This window comes from Pelophylax lessonae (genome assembly GCF_965119305.1).
Source record: "Pelophylax lessonae genome assembly, chromosome: 11".
NCBI lineage: Eukaryota > Metazoa > Chordata > Amphibia > Anura > Ranidae > Pelophylax > Pelophylax lessonae.
In genome coordinates this window covers 22,930,791-22,954,842 of record NC_138778.1, presented here as the reverse complement: position 1 = coordinate 22,954,842, position 24,052 = coordinate 22,930,791, and the positions used below count along the sequence as shown (strand labels likewise).

General features: G+C 46.0%; 1 protein-coding gene across 1 annotated transcript in view; it reads left to right on the top strand.

The window, feature by feature from the left end:
* The window catches only part of PGS1 (phosphatidylglycerophosphate synthase 1), a 168,584-nt gene that overhangs the window by 102,319 nt on the left and 42,213 nt on the right, over positions 1-24,052 (top strand). The window contains exons 7-8 of the mRNA XM_082271494.1: positions 5,755-6,249; positions 14,403-14,551. Of these exons, the coding sequence (XP_082127620.1) occupies positions 5,755-6,249; positions 14,403-14,551 (644 nt within the window). The remainder of the gene's footprint in view (positions 1-5,754; positions 6,250-14,402; positions 14,552-24,052) is intronic.

The window sequence follows — 24,052 nt, the reverse complement described above, 5'->3', positions numbered from 1 at the left end:
AGAGATGGTTGTGTGTGAAAATCCCAGCAGATCAGCATTTTTTTAAATACTCAGACCAGCCCGTCTGGCATCAACAACCACGCCACGTTCAAAGTCACTTCTAATGCTCAGTTTGGACTTCAACAAGTTGTCTTCATCACATCTAGATGCCTAAATGCATTTAGTTGCCGCCATGTGATTGGCTGATTAGCAATTTATGTTACCAAACAAGTTCACAGGTGTACCTAATAAAGTGGCCGATGAGTGCACAAAGCCATCCACAACATCACCAACCTCATCTGCAGGTATCGCCCAAATCGTCCTCCCAAGATATCTCGCTCTCCTGCTCCTTTGTCACCTCCTCCCATGCTCACCTCCAGAACTTCTCCAGCACCTCTCTTATCCTCTGGAACTCCCTACCCCTGTGGTTGCGGGTGCAGGAATCACATCTGTTCCTGCACCTGCAACCAGCTGCAGCCAAAACACGCGGGGCTGCCATTCATTCCTGATTACACCCCCACACATCGAAAGATGCAGCGCTTTTGCAGGGACTGCTGGAAAATCGCATAGTGATTTCCTGGCCGCTGCAGAAACCTTTAAAACGCAGGCACAGCAGCCTATTCAAATGCAGCCCGCACGCAGACCCGCAATAGGGTGAACCAGTCCTAAAGAGATTTCTTGAAAATGCATCTCTGTCTCTTCACACTCGGTGGGTGGGGGTGTGGTCATCGGTCCTGAAAAGGGTCTTTGGTTTTCTATATAGGATGGGTGGGTAATGGTGGGGTAGATCAAAGCAGGAGGAGGGAGTGATGAGGGGAAAGGATAGGAGGGAGAGTGGTTTGGAACAAATAATGTGGGAGATGGGAAAAGGAATAAGTAGTGAAGGTGTGTGATATATAAAGGTCTAATCCATAAGGCACATATATCCTCATCAGACTTGTATGTCCGGGTGACATTGGGATTTGTACCAATAGAAGCAGGTTTTCCTGAATGTGTCTTCCTTCTGATGTAGGGCAGCGCGGTGGTTTAGTGGTTCGCACTTCTGCCTTGCAACTCTTGGGTTCTGTAGTTGACATCCTGGTCAGGACACTATTTGCATAGATTTTGCATGTTCTCCCTGTGCTTGTGTGAGTTTCCTCCTACACTCCAAAGACAGGCTGGTAAGGTTATTGCAGGTAAGTAGTCTAAAAGGCTACCTATAGCTCTTGCTTTAAAATAGTTGCAATAAAAGTGAATATATTAAACTTCATAAAATGAGTATATAACAGATATATTGTGTAGAATAATAAATTAGTAGGTCATATTCCATATAACATTATTAAATATAAAGTCCAAAATTCAAAAAAGTCCAATAAATATATAGAGTGAATCCTTAGTGCAAATTTCCAAATAAAAATTCCAATAAATATGCAAAATAAAGTGAGTCCTTTGTGCAAACTTCCAAACAAAAGTGCAAGTGCTCAGCGCGATGATTACTCTGTCCACTCAGTAATAATCCTGATATTTGTAATATCACTGTGACAAAGGTAAGATTCAATCGCTTACCAGACGTTGTGGGTCATGTGTGCCTTATAGCACCATGACCTATCAAGCTTGTATAGCCGTCCCGGCTAAAAGATCTTTTTGGCTTGCTTCAGGTGGATAAGATGGTAGGGTCTCCCTCTGTCTCCTCTCCCCTCGTGCCAGAAAAGATATGAAAAAAATGGAGCTCCAAATAGTGTGATATCCTTAAGATTTTTTTATTCCCAATTGGGCAAAAATATATATAAAATTGCATGCAAATAAGAGCCAAACACAACAAAAAGCAGATAGTGAAAAAGATCGGGGTTTAGTTCTCCCGAATGCAGCACTGGTATGGCCGCTTGTGACCGTGTGTGTTTCAGCGCAAGCCGATCAGCGTGGAAGCAAGCGGGAGAACTTCCGGCTTGCGTACCACCTATAGCACACGTCACCATGCTGTGCGTTCCTTCTGACGCATTTCGTCACTTCCGGTGACGTCTTCGGAGAGGGTAAGGTTATTGGCCGTAGTATGTGTATGCGTGTCAGATAGGGGCCTTGGATTGTAAGCTCCTTGAGGACATTTTACATTTTTGTTTTGGGTTTATAACTGTTTAACCACTTCTAAACTGGAAGGATTTAACCCCTTAATGACCAGGCCATATTTTGTGATTCGGCACTGCGTTCCTTTAGGGACAATTGCGCGGTCGTGCAACGCTGTACCCAAATAAAATTGATGTCCATTTTTTTTCCCACAAATGCAGTAGAGCTTTCTTTTGGTGGTATTTGATCACCTGTGTGATTTTTATTTTTTGCGCTATAAACAAACAAAAAAAAAGCAACAATTCTGAAAAAAAAAAAAACTATTTTTCACATTCTGCTATATAACATTCCCCAAAAAAAAAATTAAAAATCTAAATTTTTTAGGCCAAATTTGTTTTCTCCTACATATTTTTGGTAAAAAAAAATCGCAATAAGCATATTTTAGTTGGTTTGCGCAAGTTATCGCGTCTACTAACTACAGGAAGGGTTTATGTCATTTTTATTGTTTTTTTTTTTCTACTAGTAATGGCGGCGATTTGTGATTTTTTTGCGGGACTGCGACATTGCGGCAGACAGATCGGACCCCTAACTGACATTTTTGACACTTTTGGGGGGACCAGTGACATTACTACAGTAATCGGTGCTAAAAATATGCACTGTTACTGTAATAATGACACCGTCAGGGAAAGGGTTAACACAGTAAGTGATCAAGGGGTTAAATGTGTACCTAGGGGCGTGTTTCTAACTGGGGGGGCGTGGCTTGTGAAATGATCCTATATAGAAGGATCACATGAGCTCTATGATCATTCCAGGGAGAAGAACGGTCAGCTGTGTTTAAAACAGCTGACCATTCTTCTCTCTCAGTGGGGAGCGATCGCGGGTGTCAGGCAGCAATCGGAGCCGCCTGACCCGTGCATCGGAGTCCCCGCTGACGAGTGAGGGCGGGAGCGCGCTGCAGGCGCGCGACCGACGTATGTCTACGTCGGTTCGTGAAGGTGGTCCGGAAGCAGTTAAAGAAGTGTTTCCCCCCCCCCCCCCTTACCTGCGAATTAAGGGTATAATACTAGCACATTGTGACACTTACCTGCAATCGAAGCCCTCATGGTCCCCGCTGGAGACTCCAGCTGTGTGACTAGCCGGAGCGGCGTGATGTCGGTCACGGCACAGGGCTCTGAAGAAACGGCACAGGCGGCCGTTCCTTCAGAGCGCATGCGCTGATGATGTCATTGGCGCAGTATACAGTGAATGTCGCCTAAATGGTGCAAGTTTAGGAGATATTTACAGTACCTGTAAGTTTACTTCCTCTTAACCACTTCAGCTGCGGAAGATTTTATGCCCTTTCCTGACCAGGCCATTTATTTCTGTTCAGCACTGCGCTATTTTAACTAGTAATTGCGCCCCCATGCAACGCTGTACCCAAACAAAATTTATATCCTTTTTTTCACACAAATACAGCTTTCTTTTGGTGGGTTTATTTTATTTAATTTTTTTGCAATATAAACAAAAAAAGACCAAAAATTAAAAAACTATATTTTTTTTACTAAAACACATCGATTTACATTTCTTCTTAAATTTTGCCAAAGTGTATTCTATGTGTCTTTGATTGAAAAAAAATTCCAATAAGTGTATATTGATTGGTTTGCATGAAAGTTATAGCGCCTAAAAACTATGGGATATGTACTGGAATTCTTTTACATTTTTTTTTATCTATACTAGTAATGGAGGTGATCATCGACTTATAATGGGACTGCGATAGTGCGGCAGACAATCTGACACTAACTGATGCTGGGGGGACTGACTTCCTGCCACTGGCTTCACCAGTGAGGCTAATACAGTTATCAGTGATAATGCTATACACTGTCACTGTACTAATGACACTGACTTTGAAGGGGTTAACATTTAGGGGCGATCAAAGGGTTAAATGCGTGCCTAGCCAGTGTTTTTGTGTACGCTATGTTCTGCTTTCACTAGGGGAAGAGATTCATTTTTTTATTCCCTGCTTTGCAGAAACAGAATCCATCCCTTCCCCCCTGTCAGAATGGAGACTGCATTTCTTACATAGGCAGAACCTGTTCTGTGGGGTTTACCGGCGATTGGCGGGTGTCAGAGGACATCCAATGCCCGGCACCTGCAGATCGGCTTCTGCTGTAAATAATCACGAAAGAAACGGCCCGCTGGCGGAGTGTGCATGCCCCCTGCAGGCAGAAGTGCAGGATCACGTATATATACATGATCTTGCATGGAGCTGCCACCCTGTAGCACTAAAACCGCTATAGGGCTGTCAGCAAGTGGTTAAAGCGGTAGTATCCCGCTTTTTGACACTTTTACCTACAGGTAAGCCTATAATAAAGCTTACCTGTAGGTACAAATAATATCTCCTAAACCGGCATGGTTTAGGAGATATTTACAGTGCATGCATACGCTCGCGCGAGCAGCGCATGCGCTCTGAAGGTCCGGGGGGGACCTTCAATTAGTTTGCCGGGAGCTTGCCGGAAAATCACTCCCGCGCGCATGCGCGGGAGTGACGTCATCGCGGCTCCGGCCAATCATCGCGCCGGAGCCTTCTCTTCCGGCCAATCACCGCGCCGGAGCCGCCGAACCCGGAAGAGACGGCGAGGGATCATGGCAGCGCCCGCAGCGATGTCCGGGGGTCCGTGTCGGGGCTTCATTCTAAGGTAAGTTACACATAATGGGCTAGTATGCGATGCATACTATGTTATTATGCCTTTGTCTTGCAGGTTTTTTTTTTATTTATTTTTATTTTTTAGGGTTTACAACTGCTTTAAATAAAGTTGTATGGTGGTAATGCACTTGATATTTGCGCCCTCCTCTGTGTGCTGCTTTTACTAATAGATCTCTTAGTTTCTCATCCTGTTCCTCATCATGATCTTTTCCTCTATAAAGAGCCCTGTGTTGATTGTCAACACTGAGGTCTGGGCTGTGATTGGACACAGCTGATCAGCAGGTCCCGGTCATGAATCATTGGTCGGGATTTGCTGACAGGCTCCTGCTGTGTACAACCACAGTGGAAGCTTTATGCGTTTTTACTGCAATTTTGCTGTGATTCCAGTGCGTTTTTTTGGGTTGCCCGCTCCTGGGAAAAACGGACGTGACTCAAAAACGCACTAAAAAAATCGCAGTGTGTTTTTTACTGCACAAAAGTCCAGTCATTTAAATAGGCTGCCGTTCCCCGCGACACGCAGGAAAAAAGTCCTTGCACTATTTTAAAAATTGCAGCCTGCACAGGAACCAAGTTTCCCAGTACCAGTGTGATTTCCAGTGTTGGCAGTGTGGCATTAGAACAATGGCATTTGTCTGCAGGTCCCGCATTTCTCTGTGTGGGTGGTTGCGGCTGCTGGTATTTGTGCGGGTCCCAGAATGGCACCACCCACACAGATGTGAACCCAGCCTTGTCGTAATTTCTATTTATTTCAGTGGGAAGCTGCGTTTTTGATTCGGTTTTCAAAACCACACCAAAGATGCAGCAAGCAGAACTTTTTAAAACGCACCCACAGCGCAGTGGCATTAAAAGTCCCATAGGATATAAAGGGAAAACTTTTTCTTCCTTTTTCTTGCAAGGTAAAAACACAGGAAAAACGTATCGGTGTGAAAGGGGCCTAAATCTGTGGTCCCCAATTTCATTGGCTATATGTCTGTGTCTATCAGTCAGTCTGTGTAAGTATTAGTTTTAGTATATTAGAAGAAATAACATCCTTTTTTTTTTTTTTTTCGTAGGGGACAAGAAGAAGTATTGTGAAGCTGCCAGAGAGCGGGTAATGGGTGTGATAGAGACCGCCAGGCGCAAACAATGTGAGCTACACAGCGCCAGCTTTCAGAGCGGACAGCCTGCTCCGGGAACAGACCCTCCAGATACCTGGATCTACCCGCTGGTGCAGATGAAACCGTTTGGTATCCACATAGACGAGCTAGTTACAGAAACTTTACTGACAGAGGCCGAGACAGGAGACCAACTGAATCTGACCACCGGATATTTTAACCTGACACAGGGGTACATGGACCTAGTACTGGGCACCCGGGCTGACTACAACATTCTGCTCGCCTCGCCGGAAGTCAACGGCTTTTACGGGGCCCGGGGTATCGCAGGGGCCATACCATCCGCCTACGTTCATATAGAACATCAGTTTTACAACGAAGTCTGTAGGAAAAGACAGCACCATCGGGTCCAGCTGAGGGAATACTTTAGAGACCAGTGGACATTTCATGCTAAAGGTAAGAACATTGGGCCTTAAAGTGGTTGTAAACTCTTAGGCTCCATTCTCAACTAGGCCATTTGAATCAAAGCCAATCGCAACACACGACGCTATCGCCCAAAAGAATCTCTTTTTTGATCTACAAGCTTCAGGCATTGCAATGTTGCCGTGCTTGCAGCACGATTTATCGCAGGAAAAATCTCACTTAAGCAGTAATGGCTTTGCAAATGCGTCCTGCGTATTGCCGCGATTTGGAATTGCGGTGATTCCGCCCGCGATTTAAATTGCTTAGGTGTGAATGGAGCGTGACGTACCCAGTGAAGTGACTATCCTTAGGTGATACACAAAGATGAAATAAATCCAATTTTATAAGTTGTATTTGTTTATCTGCTGCCCTTTCTTCTCTACATCTACATACAAGTGCAGAATGTATTCAGCTTGTCTGAGATTTCAGAAAGCAGAGGGCGGGAAGCTGAAGTTACACTCTGCAGAGCTGATTGTTGGGAAGGGACACACCCCCCTTCACACAGGAACAAAGCTGAGGCTGTCAATCCCAGGCTTTGTGCTAGAGCTCCCTCCCTGTCACCGTTATTTCTCTTGGGGTCAGGAAAAGTTGTCAGAACTGACTCAGAGGAACAAGGCAGCAGACAGAAATGACACTTTGGGGTTGATTTATTAAAATTATAGAGTGCAAAATATGATACAGCTCTGCATTCAAACCAATCTGCTTCCAGTTTTTTTTTTTCTTTCAAAGCTTAATTTAACAAGCTGAAGTTAGAAGCTGATTGACTACCATGCACAGTTGCACCAGATTTTGCACTCCATTTTAAAATCAAACCCTTAGTGCTCTAGGTCAGTGTTTCTCAACTCCGGTCCTCAGGGCCCACTAACAGGCCAGATTTTAGGTATTACCTTGGGAAGATGCAGACTAGAATACTGCAATCACTGAGCAGCAAATGATATCACCTGTGATGTATTTCAGTTTTCTTGCAAACCTGGCCTGTTAGTGTGCCCTGAGGACCGGAGTTGAGAAACACTGCTCTAGATTGAGACAAGTACACACTATAGAGGAATATGCTTTGTTTATATTTAATGTCTGAGGTTTAAAACCACACCATTGCCCTGGTCTTGCAAACTCTGACTGAGTGGGCTAAGCTTTTACGCTGTGCCCTGGAGGGAGAACAGCTCCCCCCTACCTTTGCTGAGCTGGCAGACCAGCTGGTCTAGGGGCTGCAGTTTATCTGTGATGCTTCTTTAGATGCGGCACCCCTAGTGGCTCGGCTCTGTTTCAGCAGTGGTCGTAAGGCGCGTCTTTTGGCTTCAAATGCTGGTCTGTGAACCAGACTTCTAAAAAGGCCTTGACTGATCTCCCCTTTCAAGGAGATCACCTGTTTGAATCTACCCTGGATGACATCATTAAAGGTCTCACAAGGGGAAAGTGTACCTTTCTTCCACAGGCTACTAAGGGCAAGGACACTTGTCGTAGATGTGGGCCCTCCTCGGCTCAAAGGAAGTTTTTTTCGTCCCTCTGGGTCAACTGACAAGGGCTCGAAGCCTTTCAGGGCCTCCTCTGGAGGATCCAAACTAACCTGGTCTGGCAAGCCGAGAGCGGGCTTCTCCAGACCCACAAACAAGGCTCCTTCAACATGAAGGTGCGCCATCACCCGTATCTGGGGTGGGGGGGACTTCTTTGCTGTTTTCCGGACCCGTGGACTTCCCTGGTACAAGACAAGTAAGTCCACAAAGTCATTTGGTCCGGCTACAAGATCAAGTTTCACTCTTGTTTCTCGGCAAGGTTCTTTGCTTCCAACTTGCACCTGTCCCCGGACCACTTACAGTGTCTGTTTTGGGCAGTACAAGACCTGGTACTTTAAAGGGTGATTGTCCCCGGTTCTGACTTTGGAACGTTTTCAGGGTTTTTACCCAAACCTGTTTACAGTTCCCAGGAACGAAGGCAAGGTGCGTCCAGTCCAGGACCTCAAGGCACTGAACTGCTTTTTGCGAGTGCAGAAGTTCAGAATTAAGTCCATTCACACGGTGGTGGCATCCCTGCATCAGGGGATTTTCTTTCCTCTATCGACATCAAGGATGCCTACCGTCCCATTCCAAAATGCGGTCACCAACGCTTCCTCCGCTTTGCCGTGGAAAAGGAGCATTATAAGTTTGTGGCGTTACTCTTTGGTCTCGCCTCTGCTCCTCGGGTCTTCACACAAGTGTTAGCCCCGGTGCTAGCATTGTTACACCAACAGGGGATCGCGGTACTGGGCTACTTGGACAACCTCCTTCTGCGAGCAGTTTCTCCTACTGCTCTGGTGGAAAACCTGGAAATTACCATACTCTGAGGGAGTTCGGCTGGATTATGAATTTTCAGAAGTCTGCTCTGGTTCCGTCCACAAAACTGGACTATCTGGGTCTGACTCTGGTCTCGGCCTTAGCCAGAGTGCTCCTTCCTGTGGACAAATTCCAAAAACTGCAGGCTGCGATTCGTCTCCTGCTTTCCAGCAGATGGTCATCCCTCCGGACTTGGATGCGGGTGCTGGGCCTCATGGTGTCTACCTTTTGAGGCGGTTCCGTTTGTACAGTTCCTTACGAGGCCCCTGCAAAGGGAAATTCTGGCCAAATGGGACAAGACCTCGCAGTTTCTGAACAATAGTATCCGGCTGAGCCGGGGTGCGAAAGAGTCCCTGATAATGGTGGCTTCGTTCTCCGGTGCTTCGGCTGGGCAAATCCTTCCTCTCCTTGCATTAGACAGTGGTCACCACGGTTGCCTGTCTGGCTGGGGAGGCGCCCTCTGCAAAAATTATGCTCAGGGGATCTGGACACTGGAGGGGTTCAGACTACCGATCAATGTCTTGGAACTCCGAGCGATCAGACTGTGCCTGGACCATTGGACGGATCGTCTTCAGGGATGTCCAGTGCATTCATTCCACGACCGTGGCTTATGTCAATCACCAGGGGTGCACAAGAAGTGTCCTGGCGGCTCTGGAGATAGCCTGTATTCTAAGGGGGGCAGAACGGTTCAATCCCAACTCTCTCCGCCATACACATTCCCGGGGTGGAAAACTGGCAGGCGGATTACCTCAGTCGGCAGGTGTTAGACCAAGGGGAGTGGTCTCTTCATCCAGAGGTGTTTCATCAGTTGTGTCTCCGGTGGGGCATCCCCAAGGTAGATCTGTTGGTGCCTCGGCTCAACGGAAAGGTGCAGAGGTTTTTGGCTCGATCACGGGATCCTCTGGCGGATGCCGTAGGGTCAGTATCGTCTGATTTACGCCTTCCCTCCTCTCAAGCTTCTGCCAAGACTTGTACGCAGGATCAAGGCAGAAGGGATTCCAGTCATCTTAGTGGCCCCGGACTGGCCTCGATAGGCTTGGTACGCCGATCTGGTGCGGCTGGTCTCCGTTCCTTGGAACCTCCCTTTCAGGGAGGATCTGTTGTCCCAAGGACCAATCTTCCATCCTACTTCAGTCGCTGGCTTTGACGGCTTGGCTGTTGAAAGCCATGTGCTGATGGATAGAGGTTTATCTGAGTCAGTGATTCCAACGCTGTAAAAATTTAGGGTATCTACTTCTAGGAATATCTACCATCGTACGTTGAAGACGTACATTGTGTGGTGTGAGTCTCTTGGGGTTCATCCTCGCTCTTTCTCGGTGGCTCAGATCTTGACCTTCCTTCAATGGAGGGTTGAGCAGAAACTGGCCTTGAGTACTATCAAGGATCAGGTGTCGGCCTTAGGGGTCTTCTTTCAATGGCCCTTGGCCACATACTCCATGGTGCATACTTTTCTTCAGGGAGTTAGGCACTTGGCCCCTCCAATGCTGTCTCGGTTACCTCCTTGGGACCTCAATTTGGTGCTCTCAGTCCTGCAGAAGCCTCCTTTTGAAAATCTTCGGGAGATTCCCCCCTCTTACGCTGTCCCAGAAGGTGGCCTTCCTGGTGGCTATCACCTCTGTGTGCAGGGTGTCAGAATTGGCGGCATTATCCTGTTCACCTTACTGGGTGGTTCACAGAGATAAGGTGGTTCTTCAACCCTGTCTATCCTTTCTTCAAAGGTTGTCTCTGATTTTCATTTGCATGAAGACGTGTTGCCTTCCCTGTATCTCAGGCAAAAACATCCGAAGGAAATTGCTTTGCATGCCTTGGATGTGGCCCGGGCAATTCGGGTATGCCTGGCAGCTATGGAGTCTTTTAGGAAGTCAGACTCACTATTTGTGCTCACGGATGGGCCTCGGAAAGGGTTGTCCGCTTCCTCTGCGATCATTTTCAGATGGATCAGACAGACAGTGATTCAGGCCTATTCCATCAAGGGTCAGGTTCCTCTTTTCCCTGTCAAGGCGCACTCTACTCGAGCGCTTAGTGCCTCCTGGGCCTTCCGTCATCAGGTGTCAGTGACGCAGGTTTGCAAGGCGACCACCTGGTCATCGGTGCACACTTTCACAAAGTTCTATAAAATAGATGTGTTTGCATCTGCGGATGCTTCCTTTGGCCGCAAGGTTTTTCAGGCGGCTGTTAAGAGGACCTGGTCCTCTTTAAAAGTGTATTGTTTTTCTCAGATGAGCTCCGGCTCTGTGGAGTTGTAATTCTTCTGAAGCTGCTTGTAACAAAACCTATACCTATAGCAGAGAGAGGGAGTATACCCCCTGGGACTGCCCATAGGCGTAGCCAGACTTACTTTCTGCCTAGTGTCCTACTCCTGTAGGGGGCAATATAACCCAATGGTTAAGAAGATCAGGAGCTGTGTCCGTCAATGAACATTCGAGAAATGGTTTTTACGATAAGTCAAAAATGCTATTTTTTTACTTTTTGCTATAAAGCATATAAAAAAGAATTAAAACAAATCTAATTTTTTCATAAATTTAGGCAAATATGTATTCTGCTACAGTCCATCCCTCCCCTGTCAGAATGGAGATCTGTCTTTTTTTTTATAGGCAGATCCCCGTTCTGTGTGGTTTACCTACGATTGGTGGGTGCTGGAGGACATTGAGTGCCCGGCAACCACAGTTCGGCTTTTTCAGTGTATAATCACAGGAGAAATGGCCCCCCGCGTGTCCCCTGCAGGTGGAAGTGCAGGATTACGTATAGTGCAGAAAGAGTAAGTACAGTGCATCCAGAAAGTATTCACAGCACTTCACTTTTTCCACATTTTGTTATGTTACAGCCTTTTTCCAAAATGGATTAAATTCATTCTTTTCCTCAGAATTATACAAACAATACCCCATAATGACAACGTGAAAGAAGTTGGTTTGAAATCTTTGCAAATTTATTAAAAATAAAAAAAGGAACTTTGTTGAAGCACCTTTGGCACCAATTACAGCCTCAAGTATTTTTGAGTATGCTTGAGTATGCTTGGCACACCTATTTTTGGGCAGTTTCTCCCATTCTTCTTTGCAGGACCTCTCAAGCTCCATCAGGTTGAATGGAAAGTGTCAGTGCACAGCCATTTTCAGATCTCTCCAGAGATGTTCATTCGGGTTCAAGTCTGGGCTCTGGCTGGGCCACTCAAGGACATTCATAGCGTTGTACCATAGCCACTCCTTTGTTATCTTGGCTGTGTGCTTAGGGTCGTTGTCCTGTTGGGAGATGAACCTTCACCCCAGTCGGAGTCCAGAGCACTCTAGAGCAGGTTTTCATCAAGGATGTCTCTATACATTTCTGCATTCATCTTTCCCTCGATCCTGACTAGTCTCCCCATAGCATGATGCTGCCACCACCATGCTTCACTGTAGGGGTGGTATTGGCCAGGTCTTCCCAGTCAGATAGGGGCCTTGGATTGTAAGCTCCTTGAGGACATTTTACAGTTTTGTTTTGGGTTTATAACTGCTTTAACCACTTCTGGACCGCAAGGATTTCCCCCCTTAATGACCAGGCCATATTTTGAGATTCGGCACTGCGTTACTTTAACAGACAATTGCGCGGTCATGCGACGCTGTACCCAAATAAAATTGATGCCCTTTTTTCCCACAAACAGAGCTTTCTTATGGTGGTATTTGATCACCTGTGCAATTTTTATTTTTTGCGCTACAAACAAAAAAAAGAGTGACAATTCTGAAAAAAAACAATATTTTTCACATTCTGATATAAAACATTCTCAAAAAAATTAAAAATCAAAATTTTTTAACATTTTAAGCAAATTTGTGCTACATATTTTTGGTGAAAAAAATCGCAATAAGCGTATTTTCATTGGTTTGCGCAAAAGTTATCGCGTTTATCTACTACAGGAAAGATTTATGTCATTTTTATTGTATGTTTTTTTTACTAGTAATGACCGCGATTTGCGTTTTTTAGCGGGACTGCGACATTGCTGCGGACAGATCTGATCCCTAACTGACATTTTTGACAGGGACAGAGGGGGGGGGGGGGGGGACCAGTGACATTACTACAGTAATCGGTGCTAAAAATATGCACTGTTACTGTAATAATGACACTGGCAGGGAAGGGGTTAACACTGGGGGTGATCAAAGGGTTAAGTGTGTTCCCTATATGTGCTTTCTAACTGTTTTGGAGATGGATTGAACAGAGGCAGAGGGAGATCCGTGATTCAGCTTAGCTGAATCACTCGATCTTTCCCTGCCTCTGACAGGAGAGCCCTCTTTCATTGTTTACATACCAGACGGCTCTCCTGTCGGTATTGCCGAAGATTGCGGGAGGCCGGTGGCGATCGAGCCCGCTCCTCCCATGTCTCCCGCTGTGACTAACCTGTGTTCCTATATAGAAGGATCGCAGGAGCTCTGTGATCTTTCCAGGGAGAAGAACGGTCAGCTGTGTTTACAACAGCTGACCAATCTTCTCTCTCAGCGGGGAACGATCGCGGATGCCAGGCAGCAATCGGAGCCGCCTGACCCGTGCATCAACTTCCCCGCTGTTGAATGGAGGCGAGAGCTTGCTCCCTGCTTGCGACCGACATAGCCCTACGTCAGTTTGTGCAGGAGAGCCACATTGCCGCAGTAAATAGGAGGCGGCCGGTCGGGAACCGGTTAAGAACTGGGGTATGTAAACTTTTGATCAGGGTAATTTCGGTAGTTTCTGTTGTCATTAGGATTTAAAGAGAGTAAACACGTTTGATAATAAATGGCTTCAGTCCCCGTTCACACTGGGGCGACCTGGTCGCCTGACAGGTCGCCGTAGGTCGCCTTCCAAAGAGAAGCTGTGGACCCGTTCTAATAGGAGCGACACAAGCCGACCTAGAAAAAGGGTCCGGAGCTTCTTTGGGGCGACCCGGAGCGACCTGCATAGACTTCAATGTTATGAAGTCCGTGCCGGCCGCTCCGAGGTCGCGGTGCGAGCAGTGCGCCGCGACCTATGAGGTCGCCCCGGCAAGTAGCGTCGCCCCAGTGTGAACGGGGCCTCAGCCAAACACTAACCATGAGTGAAAAAAAAGTTTTTCTGTTATCATTCATATTCTCTGAAATTGGCCAAGAAATCATAAATTCTGCCAGGGTGTGTAAACTTATGAGCACAACTGTATATGACATTTTGCATTTTTGGGTGTGGATATGCTGTAATGTATATGCACTGTAAGCTCTAACAATGAACTCTTACTCTCTTGTGGTCTTGTTTTGCAGCATTTTCAGAAGGTGCGGTAAAAAGTTTCTCTCTCTGTACAGGTTTCCTTTCCCGCCTATAGCAGCGGAGATCCAGCTGTCGGTTTCCTGGCTCAGGTTACAGTATAAATGCCGGTTTCCTGGCCGCATTGGGCCCCAGCCTCCTATTTGTTTTTTCTTTGCTTGAACTTTTGAAGGAAGCCCAGTAATAAGGAAAATGTAAATGTGGCTGGGGACAGGTTCCAGATAACACAAGGCCGCGGTTCAGATGACTAAGTTCGTCAAGCCCGGGCCGGCAGGAAGAGTGTGTGTGTGAAAGGTCCTTTGTTCCTCTTCTGCTTTCTCTGTTACAAAGAACTGAAGCTCAGGTGTCTCGATTTTTGTGAAACTGGCTGAACCTGACAGTCGAGTGACTGTAAATCCTGCTGTACACCCTGCCAGGAAACCACAGCAAAGAGCCGGCCTGTGTGTGTGCACAGACAACTGACGTGCATCGTACATTTTCATTTTTCATTTCTGTTCTCTTAGTGCGATGTGATCTCTCTCATAATGAGATTTATTACGTGAAAGGAAAGGACCAGTTTCCCTTTGCTTATTCTGTGGCTTCTGTTTTTTTTTTTGTCACCCTTCACAGGTCTGTGGCTGTATCCAGCAGGTAAAAGCACGCCGTGCCTCACTCTCATTGGCTCTCCAAATTTCGGGTACAGGTCGGTCCATCGGGACCTGGAGGCACAGATCACACTGGTGACCGAGAACCAGGACCTGCAGCAGCAGCTCCATCAGGTGACTCCTCGGGGGAACAGAGGGAGTGCATGGGATTATACAGTTTTCTAGAAAATGTCACATTAAATGGGAACTTCACTCCCTCATCGACTGTTTTTATTCCTTATTACTATTATACAAGACTTTTATGGCACTTAGTGTCGGTTCACACTGATACGACCCGACTTCGGGCGACTAATGAAGTTGCACGTGCACCGTGACTTCGGCGCGGCTTGCAACGACTTCACATAATGGAAATCAATGCAAGTTGATCCGACTTTGCAAAAAAAAGGTGCAGGAACCTTTTTTTAAGTCGGAGTGACTTGAGTCGCTCCTATTAGAACGGTTCGATTGCACAGCATGGACCGCTACTTGTCAAGCGACCAAGTCGGAACAGTGTGAACCGGCGCTAACAGTTTACACATGCTGGTAGCATTAGTGAAAAGATAGGAATATATATTATATTTGCTTATTTTAACACCTTCTCATCCGGCCTATAGTAGACCACCACAGGGCAGTACTTTCCTGCTTCATATGATGTTCCCTCCAAAGGCACCGAGGTGCTATCTGTCCGGTGGACACAGCCGACGACTTATCACTGTACCAGCTCGCTGCTGGTACCATGTGACCGCTGTTACCAATCACATGACAATGGATGGCTTCCTTTCATGCCATCCTTTGTGTGCAATTGTGTTGCTAGCTGTGATTGGTCAATGTGAGTTAGCTCTGGTCAATCCCAGCTTATCACAACAAAACAAACTGAATGAATCAGTTTCAGTAAGCACCCATTCAGACTGCAGGGACTTCATATAATTAAAGTCAATGCAAGTCGCCTCCAGGTCACCCCAAAGTAGTACAGGACCCTTTTTCTAAGTAACTTGTGTCGCTCCTATTAGAACGGGTCCTGTACTATTCAATGGCGAGCGACCGCGACTTGTCAGGCGACCAAGTCGGAGACCCGGGTCTTCTCTTCAGCAGCGGTGGAGGTAGGATGCCCGGGTCTCCTGGTGGGGCGTCCCCTCCCGCTCCTTGTAATGACAGCCGAGCGGCTTCTCAGCCGCATCGGTTGTCATTACAAGTCAGCCGACCGTCGGCTATGGACGCCGGTACCGGAGTGATGCCTCTAGCTGCAGGCATCACTCCGTGGTACAAGCACTTTCCTGAAATATCGGTAACCTCAGGGGCTGATTCTGATATATCGGGGAAAGTGCATATCTGCCCCCGATATATCGGTGTTGCTGATAATCGGTCGATCCCTAATAGTAACACTATTTTGCTCTGGACACAGTGTGTTTAAAAAAGAAAAAAAAATATACTAAAAAATAGAAAAAAAAATGCACGTGCACGCAGTTGTCTGGTGCGTTCCTATTCACTGTTCTAGGTACGAATCAGGTTCGAATTTTTGCTTGTATCCAGACCTGAAACGGAGCAAAAGATGCACAGGATTGGCACGAAGGCATAAAGTTCTCCGTCAGCGTTCAATTGATAAAAACAAAAGTCCACACACTCGGGCAAGCTGTTCTAAGAGTTGTAGCAGACTCTTAAGAGATAGGGGAGGAAACAAAAAGAAAAAAGCAGCACTAATTGTAGTAAAACTTAATAAATTTATCGATTCCCCAATTTGGGCTACTCACATGGTAATGATAAAAACAGGCTCATCTGTAAATGCTGGTCCGGGGTGCCATGTTGATAGTCCGCCCGCATCGCTGGAAGGATGGGAAAATCGACTCTGTGATGCCGGGAGCTGATGAAGTACCCTGTAAATGCTTGAATCCCAGGTGGAGCGAAGCGTGGACCAAAGATGCTTTGCAACGCGTTCCGGAGCATGCACTGTCCTGATTCCGAGCATGTGCACTCCTTTGAGAAAGGAGCCACGCTGCATCTCCACTCGGGATAGAAGCCTTTAATGCGGACTTCCTCCATCAGCTCTCAGCATCACAGAGACGTTTCTCCCATCCTTCCAGTGCTGTGGGTGGACTATCGACTTGGCACCCCGGACTAGCATTTACAGCTGAGCTTGTTTTTATCTTTACCATGTGGGTAGCCCAGATTGGGGGCTCAATACATTGATTAAGTCTTACTACACTTAGTAGCGCTTTTTCCTATTTGTTTCCTCAAAGACGCACAGAAACCTTTTCCAGTGCGCTTCGCGGCCACCCTGGAGGTGTGTGAACCGGCTTCATTGAGAGCTGGTCACAGTCTCCTGTCATGCGAATTGGATGCGGGGAAACCCACATCCAATTGGCATCAGTGTGAACCCAGCCTGAAGGTACGGGACGGGTATGTTGTCCTTTCAGAGAGGTCATTGGCTGCATCCCGTGTGAATAACAGTGCATGTTTAGAAAATAATCATTGTACCCAGTGCCAGTGTTCTATTAGAATGCCGCTACCCATCAGGTTGTGCAATGGAAGTGGCGTTTAGACGTTCAAGGGGATCGCCTGTTTGGGGCTACCCTCGTTAATGGTCTCACAGTGGGAAAGAGTACTTTTCTTCTGCAGGCTACTAAGGGAAAGGAACCTCGTTGTAGACGTGGGACTACCTCCTCGGTTCATAAGTTTATTCGTCCCTCAGGGTCGACTGACAAGGGCTCGGAACCTTCTGCTTTTAGAACCACTTTAAACCGCTGGACACTTGTACACCCTTGCACTCTTTAGTTATGTGAATGAGTCCCAAATTTTCCCTAGTGTAGACACAGACTGCAATAAAAACCTGATGGAGGTTCTCAGGCTTCCATACACTATCTAAAGCTTTCCAGCCAGTGACGAGAACATCCTTCACCTCATTAACCGGTTGCCGACCGCCGCAAGTACATATACTGTGGCGGTCAGCCCTGGCCAGGCAAAGTGACGTACCGGTACGTCACTAGCCTGGCACAGCCGCGGCTCGTTCCCTAACAAGTCAGTGCGTGTGACCAGCGGACCCCATGTCCACCGGTCACTCGCGATCGTTCGCCGGGAAGGGAGAAAGGCAGGCGGCTAATGTAAACAAGCCGTCTGTCATTCTCCCCTGTGTAAAAATGGAGATCAGACGGTTCTACTATGTAGGACCGTTGATCTCTGTTTTTACACTAGTAGCCATGTCCAATCACAGTTAGAAACATGCCCCTAGGACACACTTAACCCCTCCCTCGCCAATACAGTTAACCCCTTCCCTGCCAGTGTCATTTTTACAGTAACAGTGCATATGTATAGCACTGATTACTGCAGTAATGTCACTGGTAACCCCAAAAGTGTCAAAAATGTCAGTCAAGGGTCCGATCTGTCCGCCGCAATGTCGCAGTCCCGCAAAAAAAATCGCAGATCGCCGCCATTACGCGTTAAAAAAAATAAAACAACAAAAATTACAAAAATCTTTCCCTTTGTTAGTAAATGCGATAACTTTTGCGCAAACTAATCAAAATACGCTTTTTGCAATTTTTTTTTTTTTTTACCAAACATATGTAGCATAAAACAAATTGGCCAAAAATGTTAAAAAATTTAGATTTTTACATTTTTTTTTTTTGGGAATTTCATATAAAAAATTTTTAAAAATATTGTTATTTTTGCAAAATTTACGCTCTTTATTTGTTTATATATCGCATGATTAAAAAATCGCACAGGTGATCAAATACCACCAAAAGAAAGCTCTGTTTGTGGGAAAAAAAGGACGTCAAATTTGTTTAGGTACAGCGTCGCACGACCGCGCAATTGTCCGTTAAAGTCACGCAGTGCCGAATCGCAAAATACCCCCTGGTCAGGAAGGGGGTAAAATCTTCCGGGGCTTAAGTGGTTAAAGGTCTCACAGTGGGAAAGAGTACTTTTCTTCTGCAGGCTACTAAGGGCAAGGAACCTCGTTGTAGACGTGGGACTACCTCCTCGGTTCATACGTTTATTCGTCCCTCAGGGTCGACTGACAAGGGCTCGGAACCTTCTGCTTCTAGAACCACTTTAAACCGCTGGACACTTGTACACCCTTGCACTCTTTAGTTATGTGAATGAGTCCCAAATTTTCCCTAGTGTAGACACAGACTGCAATAAAAACCTGATAGAGGTTCCCATGGCTTTCCAGCCGGTGACGAGAACATCCTTCACCTCATTTAATGAGCCTCTAGGATTTTTTACCACTAGAGCTCATGTAATACGTGTATTGGCTGGCTGCCTGTTCAGACCCCCGTTGTTTACGTAGGTGGACCTCCGTTGTATGCACTTCGCTGTATTTCTGCAGAGGTGTGGGACTATTTTCTATTTACAGCTTTTGAGGTTTTGTCATCCCAGAAGTGTTTGTAAATGAGAATCCCCCTCGGTGGCTGCCAAATCATGCTTCTGCTGTGGTTATCGGTGGCTTGTTAAGTCAACTCTGAGCATTCTCTCAGCTGCCTCACACGATCCCCCCCCCCCCCTTCCTCCATCACTTCCACTCTGACAGATGGACTTATTTATATCCCTTCTGAGAAAACAGCAGGCGCGCCCCCAAGGGGAATAGGTGACGGTGATATGGAGATGTCATGCCAGGAAATTCAGACTTTGGGCCTTCACAAATATTGCTGCCACAGCAACGTAATTCATTGAATCCATCTGAGCACAGTCTTTCCATCCATAGAAGCATACCAGCTGGATGAGAGGCATCTGGGAGCCTGAATAAAGCCTAAAGTATACCTACAGCCAAACCTTTCCTTTATTTATGGAAGGACAGACTCCGGAAGCTTTTTTGGTTTCTCCCACTGGGGGGGATTTTCCTTTATGCCTTGTACACACGCATCGATTATTGGCCGGGAATTTTCGGCCAACGTCCGATCGGCCAATTGTCGGCTTGTTAGTATGATGCTTCCGACTCCGACTTTTCGGCCGAATAAAATCTGGTGTGCAGGCTATAAAATTTTTATTGGCCGTCAACACAACGGCCGATTTTCCGTCAGTCAGTACAGATTTCGGCAGACAGAAATCTGATGAGCAAGACTGGGCATGCTCAGAGAAGAAAAAACACACGGAAAGTAAACCAACACATGACATCACTTCTGAAGTTGATTTTTGTTGGCCGAGAAAATTTGTGTGCAGTCTAGAGCACATTTCAACCAACAAAACACCACTCTGGACAAAAGTCGGACGATCGGTCGGCCGATAATCGTTGCGTGTGTACGAGGCATTACTTTCTGCCTGGAGATACAACAGGAAGTGGGAGGAGATCTTTTCAAAGATAAGTTGTCTTAGGAAAAAAGTATCCCCATCTAAAGATCTTCATTCTTGTCCTGTTTTTGTGACAACTGTGAAATATTTGATCTCCCAGCACTTTCTGTACCCCAGGACAGTGATCCTCAACCCTGGCCTACTACCAGGCCAGATTTGCAAGATAACTGAAATACATCCCAGGTGATATCATTTCCTGCTCAGTGATTGCAGTACTCTAGTCTGCATCTCCCCAAGGTAATACCTAAAATCTGGCCTGTTAGTGGGCCCTGAGGACCGGAGTTGAGGACCACTGCCCCAGGATACAGAGTGGTTGATTTACTAAAGGCAAGTAGACTGTGCACTCTGCAAGTGCAGTTGCTCCAGAGCTTAGTAAATGAGGTGAAGCTGATAATAAAGGCTTTCTTTTTTTTTTTTAACCATTAACGGACCGCCCACCGTCGATTTACATCGGTACTTTGACACTAAATACTGGGGTTATGGGAGCAGATAGCTGCCATAACCCCGGTATTTTTCGAAACGGTGGGCAGTCCTCTTTCAGATAAGGGTGGTCCCAGCTGCGGATTCACCACGCAATCACCCTTAGGGTGTGGCGGAAGAGGTGGCCACGCCCCCCCCCCCCCGTGTCCCGTTCATTTTCCCCGCTTACCGGACCCGCCGGCAGCGGGGAAAACTATCCGGTCCGCGATCCTCACGGACAGGAAGTCGAGTGAGGGCAAGATGGCTCCCACTCGACTCTATGGTCTTGGAGGACCGGAGCGACGTCAAACATCGTCTCCTAGCAACTGGTTTAAAGAGACCTTTTTTTTTTTTTTCTTTTCTTTTTTAGTGTAGTTGTGAAGTCTGAGGTCTTTTTGAACCCAGATCTCACAATGAAGAGGTCCTGTCATGCTTATTTTTATTATAAAGGATGTGTACATTCCTTGTAATAGTAATAAAAATGATCAAAAAATTATTATTTTTTTAAATCTGTAAAAATAAATAGGAAAAATAAATAAATTAAAGCGCCCTATCCTAGTCAGCTCGCGCACAGAAGCGAACGCATACCCAAGCCACATATGTAAACGGTGTTCAAACCACACATGTGAGGTATCGCCGCGATCGTTGGAGCGAGAGCAATAATTTGACTCCTAGACTTCCTCTGTAACTCTAAGCTGGTAACCTGTAGATTTTTTTAAAATTTCGCCTACGGGGATTTTTATGTACCAATGTTTGTCGCTAGTCCACGAGCATACGCAATTTTGAAGCATGACGTGTTGGGTATCTATTTACGCGGCGTAACATTTTTTTCTATAATGTGAAAGATAATTGTTCTAACTTTACTGTTTTCTTATTTTTTAATTTAAAAAAGTGATTTTTTTCCAAAGAAATTGCATCTGGAAGGCCGCTGCGCAAATACGGTGTGATAAAAAAATAGTGCAACAATCTCCATTTTATTCTCTACGGTCTCTTCTAAAAATATATTTAAAATGTTTGGGGGTTCCAAGTAGTTTTCTAGCAAAAAAAAAATGATTATAGGTACTTACCTGCACTGTTTAGTGGTTTTGCACAGAGCAGCCCGAATCCTCCTCTTCCTGGGTCTCTCGCTGTCGCTTTTGGCCCCTCCCCCCTGCCGAGTGCCCCCAGAGCAGGCAGCTTGCAATGGGGGCACTCAAGCAGGCTTGTTCATGACCTGCCGCTCTGCTTGTTTATTCACACACAGAACCATGGCTCAGCCCCACCCCCTCTTTTCTCATTGGCTCAATGGCTGTGATTGAAAGCAGCGGGAGCCAATGAGCAATGAGGAGGGAGATCCCCTGGAAAGCACATCGCTGGAGGAAGATCGGGTTCAGGTACATATTGGGGGGGAGGCTGCTGCTCAAAGGAAGTTTTTTACCTTCTAAAAAACCTTGAGCCTTTAGAACCACTTTCACTTTGCAAAAAATATCCAATCACATGCAAGGGAAAAGAAAACATTTTTTGCTTCCACAAGACTGGATGATGGAAGTATATATTATGTGGTAGTAAATCTGCTATGCGGCGGTCGGGAAGTGGTTAATATCTTTCTGAGGGTCTTAGAAAGATCTCTTGATCTTGACATGTCAATAACTAAGAGAACACCAGATCCTAGACGTCTGAGGTTTATATAGCATCCGACGTCCAGAGCAATGTGACTTCTAAAATATGGTTCGTGGACGTGTATTAAAAATCAGTAACATGTACATCAAGCCAACGCGTTTCTGCCTATACAACTGAAGCCGGCATCCTGTCATTCAGCCCTGAAGAAAGGGAAGTCTATTTCCCCGAAACACGTTGGCTTGATGTACATGTTGCTAATATTTACAAACTGTATAGGCAAGACGGCTCATCCGTGCAGGATCACGTACCTGTAGGTGATCCTGCACTTCTGGGTCAGGGCACACGTCAAGTCTGGTTGGACACAGCAGGAGCCAATAAGCGGGTGCGGTGGACTCTATGTTCGGAACAGAAGCAAAACCGCGGTCTTCATATGTAAACAAGGCAGAACGCCGTTCTGTCAGTAGTGAAGATATTGATCCCTTTTTCTGCAAAGCAAGAACACTGATCTCTGCCTGACCCATGGTACATGCACCCCTCTCCCTCCCCCCCCCACAGTTAGTAAGCACATTTTAGGCATACAATTAACCCTTTGATCACCCCTAATGTTAACCCCTTCCATGCCATTTGTACAGTCACAGTGCATATTTTTAGCACTGATCACTGTATTAGTGTCAAAATTGTCAATTAGTGTCCAATGCTGTTCATACTCACTCAGTCACTATGAGATTTGTTTTCTGTATTCTGCAAAAAAAAAACCTGGTTGATCCTGCTGCTCTCTATCTCCCCCTTCTGTCCCTGTCTCCAATTCAGCTAGAGATTTTGCAGCTGTGGTGGCAGCTCTGCACATGCTCAGTTTTCAGTGAGTTTCCATGCTGAGCATTTCCTCCCTATCACATCTGAGCAGCCCATGTGACGAGAGAGTCACACATGTGGGCGTATACACAGTGGTAAACGACAGCTCACTCCCTCCCTCCTCCACGCCCACTAACCAGCTAAACTCAATGGGGGCAAGATATTGCATGTAAATTGATGGAGGCTTCACCTCCCTCTTCAAAGACACAGGCTGGAGGGGTGTGGCACAGCATGTGACTGGCAGAAATCCGCCCACACCATGTTATTTCCTAAAAATATGAAAGATTTGATTTCAAATATATATTTGTATGATAATTTAAAACCGTTTTAATTATTTATTCTTACTCTGTATTCCAAAGGCTGTTTCTTTTATTTTGAATATGTGACCAGTAGCGGTGGGCTAGAAGCTCCTCCTGCTTATGTTTCCCTGCAGACAGGCTGGGGGAGAACTGGGACATGTGACAGCTGGATATCAATTAGAAAAAAGGTACTTTTTTTTTGTAATTAAAATAATTACAGAGCTGTCATTCACATACAGAAATAGAAGGGAGGATGGATATAAAACAGTGTGTGTTTAGTATCACTTTAAGGTCGCACAGAAAAGGCAGAGCCCAATCCCGAGAGGTCCCATCGCCATAATCCATCACTGAGCACTATCCACCGGAAGGCACTCCTTCCTTTATGCTCACATGAATACCTATCCAGGACCAGTGACCAATCCAGCCAGTAGTGGTGCACCGAAAGGAAAATTCTGGCGCAGAAACCAAAAAATCGGGATGCACTTGTCCAAAACCGAAATCGATATTTTTTTAAAAATAATATATTTTTTTTTATAAATAATTGTGTTATATTTGACTTTTTAATTTAATATCATGAATTTAAATTGAAGTGGTGTTAAAAATCCTGCTTGGTGCATATTTGGGAGTTAAAAAAAACACACCAAAAATGCACCTCATTGAAATGCATTGAAAACACAGCAAGAATACATCAAAAATGCACCCGTGTTGTGTTTTTGATGCTTTTTTTGAGTCACATGACCTATGAAAAACATACCATATGCACTCTAAAATCACGAGCGTTTACGGTAGAGATTCACTGAAATTTCGTAGGCTGAAACATCGCTCGAAAATGGTATTTTTACCTGACCAAAAATGCAGCAAGCAAGGCCACGAGGGAAGGGTAATAGATCAGTGTGAACACATACCGTATATACTCGAGTATAAGCCGAGTTTTTCAGCATGTTTTTTCATGCTGAAAAAGCCCCCCTCGGCTTATACTCGAGTCACTGGCTCACTTGCTTTTTAAAAAGGGCGCCGCCCGGCGCCGACATGTCACTGCGCATGCACTGCATGCCCGGGAATAGCCGACCGTGTACGAGCTTTCCCGAGCATCAGCGGCGCATGCGCGGTGACGTGTTTAAATCGAAGGCGCCTCACCGACAGGTAAGTG